At 44.5% G+C, this 9325-nt stretch overlaps 1 protein-coding gene across 1 annotated transcript; it reads left to right on the top strand.

Moving 5' to 3' along the window:
• Window positions 1-1474: 1474 nt before the first annotated feature.
• LOC102455962 (interferon-induced protein with tetratricopeptide repeats 5) lies at window positions 1475-8205 on the top strand. The gene is made up of 2 exons (XM_025183839.2): window positions 1475-1690; window positions 5543-8205. Exons 1-2 carry the CDS (start codon window positions 1686-1688, stop codon window positions 6975-6977), a joined length of 1440 nt encoding a protein of 479 aa, XP_025039624.2. The 5' UTR covers window positions 1475-1685; the 3' UTR covers window positions 6978-8205.
• Window positions 8206-9325: the final 1120 nt, after the last annotated feature.

A 9325-nucleotide genomic window follows, 5' to 3' on the forward strand; every position in this document is an offset into this window, starting at 1 on the left:
TGACCAGGACAGGCTGGGCAGCGCATGTGCCATGAGCCCCGGGGGCAGGCCCGGGGATGTGCGCCAGCAGCCGTGGCCGGTGGGTGCATGCGCCGTGCACCCCCGGGGGCAGGCCAGCACTCCACAGGTGGGCCTGCGCATGCACCCTGCGCCCGGAGGCAATGCCACACACCCCGGGCCCAGGGCGCCAAAAGGGCTCGGGCCAGCCCTGTTCCCCGGGAGGGCGATGATGGGAGTCTCAAGCCCCCAGTCCACTTCCAGGGGGGAGGAGAGGGACTGCCCTGCCCCCCAGGATGCAGTCCAAGTCCGTGTAATAGGGGCAGGTGTGGGGTTCTGCCCCAGAGCAGGAGCTGTGCTCTCAGGTCCAGGTATATGCCTGGTGGAGCTCCTTCACTTTCATCTGCAGCCAGCCAGGCTCTCAACCATCCGGCCATAGATATCTGCATTCCTGTGTCTGGTTTGCCTCCTCGCCCCAGACCTCAATGAGGTCCAGGATCTCTGCACCAGACCAGGAAGGTGCACGCCTCTTTTGGGCCCCGCCAGGCTCCTGGGAGCATTGGAGGGATGGTGGGGATCGGCAGACCAGCTCAGATTTTGTCAAAATCCAGGCAGTGGCAGCTGCTGTGCGGCTCAGGGCTGTCAGGGCTTCCTGTGTGCCACAAACCCTTTCCCCTGAGGCTGCAGCTTTAAGGGCTCCAGGGGGAGAGGGAACTACAGCATTTGGCTGAGTGTAAAGAGAGCAGCCAGGAGGGCACCTTGGAGAGGGCTGGAGGCCCCTTATTTCAAAATAACTGCTGCTGCCCTATCTACACTTCCCCTATTTTGAAAAAGCTGTTTCGAAAGAGGCATAGAATGAGGTTTACCAATGCCAAAATAAGCCATCCGTTATTTCAAAATAATTTCGAAATAATGCTATTTTGAAATAACAGCTGTTATTCCTAATTAATTTTGCTGTGTAATCATACCTTTAGGCTCCTAATGGTTGGGATTCACACATTTATGTAAGTGTCAAGCTCCCATTGAAATCAAAAGGAGTTAAGTTCTTAAATACCTTTATGAATCCTACCCTAAGTTCTTCAGTCACTTGTGAAAATATAACTTAATTGCCCAAGTCACTCAGGACTTCCAACATTGAGCAAAGCAACTCATACATTCTTTCAAAATATGAACCTAAGTGACTTGTCGAAAGTGACACAAAGCCCTAGGAATAGAAACTGACTCCCAGTCCCTCCCACTGAGCCTTGTGTCTGTTTGATCCACTAGCTGCACATTTTTCCTCCATCTGTGCACTAATGGTTATATTTTAAACAAAGGGGAAACTTAAATTCTTTTATATTAGGAAGGGCAACCAGAACACTCTGAGCTATTACTGCCTTAGTCTGTAGCAGTTAAATCAATGGCATGAAAACAAATGCGAACAGTAGAAACAGATCCAAGTTCCTTAAGTTTCAGTTTCCCTGGCAGCGATTAGTTCAGCTTTACTTGTTTATATTGTTCAGAGAACAGAGCATAGGTTTCATTTTCTAGTTTCCATTTACTTCACTAAACTGCTGAGGAACAGCCCTGATCACATGATGCTAGAATGCATATAAAAAGGAAAGAAACAACAGCCACCATCAGCATCCCAGGCTAGTAAGAAAAAAAGACCAGGCTACATTATAACAGCTGACCAGCGAAGCAAGGCCATGAGGTAAGTAAACAACAGCAACTCTGAACTGCATCTATTTCATTGCAATCATAGAAATGTAGAGATAGAAAGAACATTAAGGTCATCCAATCATCTAGGAGTTCTCAATTAGGAATATGCATACTCCTGTGGGTACACAGTGGTGTGGAGGTATGTCAATTTATTTAGCTATTTCCCTCATATTGCAGCAGGATCCATAAAAAAGCACTAGTGAATTAATATAAACAAAACTTCGTACAGACAATGAGTTGTTTATACTGTTTTATCTATATGCTGAAATGTAAGAACAATATTTATATTCCAATTGATCTATTTTATATTTAAATGGTAAAAAGAGAAGTAAGCAGGTTTTTTTCAGTAATTTCTAATTCTTATGTTTGATTCTGTAAGTAAGTAGTTGTTAAGTGATGTGTAACTTGGGGTAAACAAGACAAATCAGACTCCTGAATGGGGTACAGTAATCTGTAAACCCTGAGACCCACTCTTCTAGTCCATCTGCCTGGGCTGAGGATTTGTGTTTTTCCTTCATATGAAAATTCTAAACTAGAATTTGAGTTTAAGTAACTAAGCAGGTATGGTACCAAATGCACTTAATTGTTTTACATGTTAATTCAAATGAGGTCTAGATTAAAGTGAGAGAATTGTTGTAAATTTAATTCTGTTATTTCCAGATGGTCAAGCCTCAGGCCCTCTACATTTTCATGGGTGGAATTTACATCCCCAAAACTTGTGCCTACAGTGTTCACTGTTGCTACAAGTACTTTAGGGCAGGGGTGGAGAACCAGCAGCCTGGGGGCCAGATCCAGCACCTGAGGCTGCCCTACCCAGCATCCGGGAGCTGGCACTGGCGATCCAGCCCTGTGGCCTGCCCCTTCCCCTCCCCCTCCCCCCTCCCCCCTCCCCCCATGGAATGCCAGCACTGGCTCCCAATTGCAAGGAGAGGGGGAGCTCTGAGCCTTGCAGACCAGAGTCAGGTACGCCAGGGCTGAATCTGACCCACAGGCTCCACTTGGTGGGGGGAAGGAAGCAGCTCCATATGCTTCTACTCCCTCCCCCCCCCCCCCCCCCCATTCCTCCCAAGCTGGGGATACAGCAGTGTAGGAAATCACCACCAGGAGGCATTTCCTCTGCCTCCTGATTGTCTGTAATCATTGCCAATAGGAACAGCCAGGGGTGGTGCCTGGGAGCAATGGGGGATATGGAGCCATGTGCATTCCTGGGGAGCTGTGCCAGGAAAGTGCCTCCCCATCACCCAGACCTTGAACTCCCACCTGCTCCTGCAGCCCCTTCAACCAACTTCTGGGTATTTAAAGGCTTAAGGGAATTTCAGAGCTTTTTTTTTCCATTAATATTTTTAAAGACCAAACTCCAGACTTGCAATGAATCTGAAAGTAACGTTTAATGCTCAGAGAAAGGATCCAGGGACAGATAGGTGCAATATGAGAAAGCAAATAGTGAGGAGCAGAAACAAGGCACTGTGTGTGCCAGGATAAATTATCAGGCAGGAGTACTGACTAGTGCCAACTTGTTGAGAGTAAACCAATTTGTTCTTTTTCAAGTGATCTTCCCACATCTACTACTTATGAAATAAAGATAAGGAATGGAAAAGAAAGATCATTCATAGAAATGTATCCTCTTTTTCACATTTATCCATTGTTGTTGCTGGTTGTTAATACTTTTGACAATCTATTTCCTTGTCTATATATGGATTTAGGAGCGTACATTTTGGCACCTATTTTTAAAAATATTGGTCCCAACTTCCAGTTCTTTCATAAATCATTACCCTCTATCCACTCCCAGTATTCTCCTACCTTGGATGGCCCCCTTTCCCTTATCCCCAGAAAAAGGAAGATCTGAGCAGAGTGTCATGTAGTAGAAACTAGAGGCTCAGGCAAAGTAGTTTGGTATAATCTCCAGAGTATTCTTCAATGTTTATCCCTTTTCCCAGATCATTTATGAATATATTGAACAGCACTTGTCCTAGAACAGATCCCTCAGGGACACCACTGTTTACCTTTCTCCATTCTGAAAACTGACCATTTATTCCTTCCCTTTGTTCTCTATTTTAAACCAATTACTGATCCAGGAGAGGACCTCCCCTCTTATTCCATGACGTCTTATTTTACTTAATAGCCTCTAGTAAGGGGCCTTGTTAAAGAATTTCTGGAGATCTTGCCAGAGGAGGATGTGAAGACTAGGAATTTAACAGGGTTCAAAAGAGAGCTAGATAAATTCATGGAGGTTGGGTCCTTCGATGGCTATTAGCCAGGATGGGTAGGAATGGTGTCCCTAGCCTCCGTTTGTCAGAGGCTAGAAATGGATGACAGAAGAGGGATTCGCATGATGATTACATGTTCTGTTTACTTCCTCTGGGACATTTGGCATTGGCCACTGTTGGAAGGCAGGATACTGGACTATATAGGCCTTTGGCCTAACCCAGTATGGTCGTTCTTATGTTCTTAGCTAAATATATTATATCTACTGCATCACCCTTACCCACATGCTTGCTGATTTTCTCAAAGAATTCTAATAGATTAGTGAGGAATTATATTCCTTTACAAAACCCATGTTGATTGTTCCCCAATAAATCATGTTTAACTATGTGTCAGATAGCTCTGTTCTTTATAATTTCAACCAATTTGCCCAGTACTGAAAGTAAGCTTACCAGCCAATAATTGCTAGGATCACCTCTGGCAAATGGTTTATCCACTCCCCAAACTTGTCTGGAAAACACATTCAAGCTGTAACTTCAGCTTATGTTTAAAACTGTACATGGGGGCTACATCTAGACTGGCCCCTAATTCCGGAAAAGTCATGCAAAGCAGGTAAGTCAGAACAGGGAAATCCACGGGGGATTTAAATATCCCCTGCGGGATTTAAATAAACATGGCCACCGCTTTTTTTCCGGCTTGGGGAAAAGCCGGAAAAGAGCATCTAGACTGGCGCGATCCTCTGGAATAAAGCCCTTTTCTGAAGGATCTCTTATTCCGGCTTTTCCCCAAGCCGGAAAAAAAGCGGCGGCCATGTTTATTTAAATCCCGCAGGGGATATTTAAATCCCCCGCAGATTTCCCTATTCTGACTTGCCTGCTTTGCATCCCTATTCCATAATAGGGGCCAGTCTAGACGTAGCCAGAGAGTAAAAACAATCCAATATGGACAAGAAAAAGCCATAAAGGAGAAACAATGTAAAACAGAATATCAACACTGGAAACATGAAATTAATATTATTATACTGTCAGATAAAAGTGATGTGAAACTGGAGATACAATGGAAAGAACATTATAAAGCAATATAATCATTCCCCAAAGAAGTATGGCAAACCCAGGAAATTCAGAGTTCCTTACGGAAGAAATCCAAATATGTTAAAATACGGAAATTCACATGTAAGGTACCTGAACTCTCTGTAATTTTTTGACATTTTTGTTTGATTGTCTTTTTTAGGCAAACACTGGCATTTGTTTACAAGCCCCAATATTATGTTGGCTTTTTTGTGTAATCTGACACTTTCATGAACTCCCTACATCTTTAATACTTGACATGGATTAACAGTAATGGAGTTAATATGCATAACCAATGGTGTTCAAATCTTCAGACCAGTGAGCTCCAGACCTTTGACTTCTCAAAGTATTGCTCTCTGGTTAGTGCCACTTGTGATGCATCCATTCTCTGAAGCACCGGTAGTGTTGTCATGATTGCTTCCTCTCTAGTTAAGATTGGCAATATTGCAAATTAAAAACAGAGCTGCAGAAAAGCAGAACAGAAAATAGATAAATTGTCCTTGGCGTACACATAGTTTTTATTTGAATCTCTTCTTCTCAAAGATTTAAACATGCTTCTATTTTTTCCCCTCTAGCAATATTTCCAAGAATTCTCTAAAAACTGTCTTGCTGCAACTTGAATGTCATTTTACGTGGACTTTGCTGAAGGATGATGTTGATCTTGATGATTTAGAGGAAACAATTTGTGCTCAGATTGAGTTTCTAATCACAAAATCCAAAATCACAAATTATAATCTCCTCTCTTATGTGAAACACATGAAAGGCAACAGCAAGGAAGCCCTGGAAAGTCTACAAAAAGCTGAAGAAGAAGTTCAAACAACTTATGGAGATGAGGTTGACAGGAAAAGTCTTGTTACCTGGGGGAACTATGCATGGGTCTATTACCATATGAACCAATTTCAAGAAGCTCAATCCTACATAGACAAAGTAGAAAGCAGCTGCAAAAAGTTGTCAAGTGCATCTCGTTATAAGATTCAGCTCCCTGAGATCTACTGTGAACAAGGGTGGGCACTATTAAAGTTTGGAGGAAAGTATTATGAAAGAGCAAAGAAATGCTTTGAGAAGGCACTGGAAGAAGAACCCAACCATCCAGAATTTAATTGTGGATATGCAATTGCTGTGTATCGCCTGGAAGATTTTTTTGCAAAAGGCTCTTCTGGTGAGGACTCCTCATTGGAACCTTTAAGACGTGCAGTAAGTCTGAATCCAAATGACACTTTTGTTATGGCACTGCTTGCACTGAAACTTCAGGACATAGACCAAGTTGAAGAAGGGGAAAAGTATATCAAAGAGGCATTGCAAAAAACCCCAAATCTTCCCTATTTATTGCGATATGCTGCAAAGTTTTACAGAAGAAAGGGACTAGTGGATAAATCTCTGGAGTATTTGAAAAAGGCATTGGAATTTACACCAACCTCTGGTTTCCTACATCATCAGATAGGTCTTTGCTACAGAACACAATTGTACCAAATGAAAAAGGCTACAAAATATCCACCTAAAGAACAGATGGAGCAATTGATTCGATTATGCATTTTTCATTTTAAAATGGTAGTGGAACAAAAATCTAAGTTTATGTATGCCCATATTGACCTTGCAATGATGTATGCAGAAAGAAATGAGTATCAAGAAGCGGAAGACATCTTTCAGAAAGTATTTAAGATGGAGAAACTTACTTGTGAAGAGAAGCAACAACTCCACTACCGCTATGGACGCTTCCAAGAATTTTACAAAAAATCTGACTCTGAGGCCATTAAACAATATACAAAAGGACTGAAAATTGAGAGAGACTCTCATGAAAGAAGCCTATGTAAATATGTTTTGAAAAAATTAATAGAACGGAGAATTCAGAAAGGCTGCGCAGATGCTCAGAATTTTGGTATTCTTGGATTCATTCACCAGCTGAATGGGGAGAAGCCTCAAGCAATTGAGTGTTATGAGAAAGCCCTGGCATTGGATCCTGATAATGAAGAATACTTGAGCGCTCTCTGTGAGATACGACTTTCCATCTAAAACTTTAACAGCCAGCAGAGAATCCATCTCTGTAGCTACCCAATATTTGTATTTTAAAAATTCTGTATAACTTCCTGCATTATTTTTATGGTAGCCTGAATTCCTCACTTATACAATACTTGCATTGGGACTAGGCCTATTGTTTGGACATTACTTGCTATCATGTTGGGAAGAATTTGTAATCCTACTTTACATCCTCTCTCACACCTGTGAGCTATATTTATGCTGATAACCAAGAAGTATCCTGCAGTGCATGAGGTGAAAGTTGGTAGCATCACTTGCTAGTGATCATGTAAAACCTGGAAAATGATGTTTTCTAACTTGCATATCGCCAAGTATTATGATTGAAGAAAGCCATCGACATAAACACGCAGTCCTGGGAAGACCTCGCAGCAGACCGCCCAAAGTGGAGGAGCACCCTGACCACACAGCTCAAGTCAGGCGAAACGAACATGATGCGTGCATCAGAAGAAAAGCGAGCCCGCAGGAAGTTACGCAACAACAACAGCCAGGGAACCACCTATAGCTGCAACTTCTGCGGCAAAGAATGCCTGTCCCGGATTGGCCTTTTCAGCCACCAACGACGCTGTCCCTGACGCTGTCCCAGACAATTCGACACGAACCAAGACGAGAACTAGGATACGTCATCCATGGTCAACTGACCGACGGAGGCCAACTTATGATTGAAGAAAACATATAATAGTAAATCTGTCTTTTGGTTCAATTTAAGATTTCTGTAGAGGTCTGTTTTTGTTTTCATTTATGCTCTTAGATACATAGCTTCAGCCTGACTCCTCAGAACATGTAGCACACTGGGGAAAAACAGGAGGGTTACAATTTATCAAGTGTATGTGAGTTGTGAGTTCACACTGTTTCAAGACATCGGATAATTCCAGCCTATAAGGGCAGGAAATAATAATGATATGCACTGGATATTACCAATGGGTTTTATAGTTTTGGACAAAGTGAATTTATATTGTTATTAAAATGCATACTTTGGAGCTATATTCAGAACTCAGTAAAGGTTGTGGATTTTTTGTGAGTTTGGGGAGGCTATAAACTTGCTTAATTGACTGTGTTTGTGGTAATTGTTTAACTGTGAAGAAAGAAGAGTCCTGCTTATATCTTTTTCCAATTAGACTCTGATAAACCATGTACTACTTTCACTTTGCTGCATTTTTGTAAATTATTAAACTGCATTGCATCAATTAAATCTTGATATAAAGGAGTTAAAGGAGAAGCTCGTACCTGATTGCCTAGTAACTAATAGCTAGTTTTAGTAGTTTTACTAAACTACTGAACTGTGCATAGAGAGCGTCTTTCTAGTTCCACTACATCCTACAATCTTGGGCATGTGCACATGGATAGAAGGTTGAGAGTCATGCACGGAGGAGGGGGTGACAGAGCACAGGGCCCATGCAAATGGGGACGGGCTGACAGCACATGGCACGGATGCATGAGAAGGGCAGTGACCAAACACGGGACATGCTCTAGAGCTATGGTCACCAACCCATTGATCGCGATCGACCGGTCAATCTTGGGGGCCCAACCAGTCGATCTCGAGGCTTTCGGGGGCCCTTCCTCACTGCCCTCCACCCCCAAGATGAATACCGCACTGATGCTACCTCCAGGGACAATGGAGGTAGCGTGGGCTTCCTGTGGGGTGGGGGGGAGTTCTTCAGCTGCGCGCCAGGTCCCGGAAGCGTGCAAGCCACTCTTCCTCCCCCCACAACAGCCGGCGCAGTACCTAAAACACTGGTCCATCATGCACTGGGGACTTTGTTCCCCTGCTGCCTTCCTGCGCGTGGGAGAGGGGGTGGTGGTCCGGGATTGCGCCTGCTCGGGCAGTGTGCGCTGCTGTGGGGAGTGGAGGAGCAAGGCATGTGCCGCCTGAGCAATTGGAGATGGCATGGTCTGGGACTCCTCCTCCGCTCCCACACGCAGGGAGGCAGCAGGGGAACAAAGTCCCCAGCATGCCAGCTCCAGGTGCTTGGGCAGCACACACTGCCTTGGGGAGCAGAGGAGCAATTGGGGCTGGTGTGGTCCGAGATTCCCCTTTCCCCCGCACCTCCCCCTGCAGGAAGGCATCAGGCATACAACAGACCAGCATTTCAGGTACCGCGCTGCTCTTTGGGGGACGGGGGAGCAGCCCATGCACTTTCTGGGCCTTGGAGCACAACTGCAGGATCCCCAGGTACCGGTCCCTGTCCCCTCCCCCTGCCCAGACCCCCACAAGTTCCCTGCCCCAGCACCCACCAGCACCCTGTCCCAACACTCCGACCCCTGCCCCAGCCCCAGCACCCACTGGCACCCTGTCCTCTGCCCCAGGCCACTGCCCTGGCACCCAG

Source organism: Pelodiscus sinensis, chromosome 8 (assembly GCF_049634645.1).
Source record: "Pelodiscus sinensis isolate JC-2024 chromosome 8, ASM4963464v1, whole genome shotgun sequence".
Classification (NCBI taxonomy): domain Eukaryota; kingdom Metazoa; phylum Chordata; order Testudines; family Trionychidae; genus Pelodiscus; species Pelodiscus sinensis.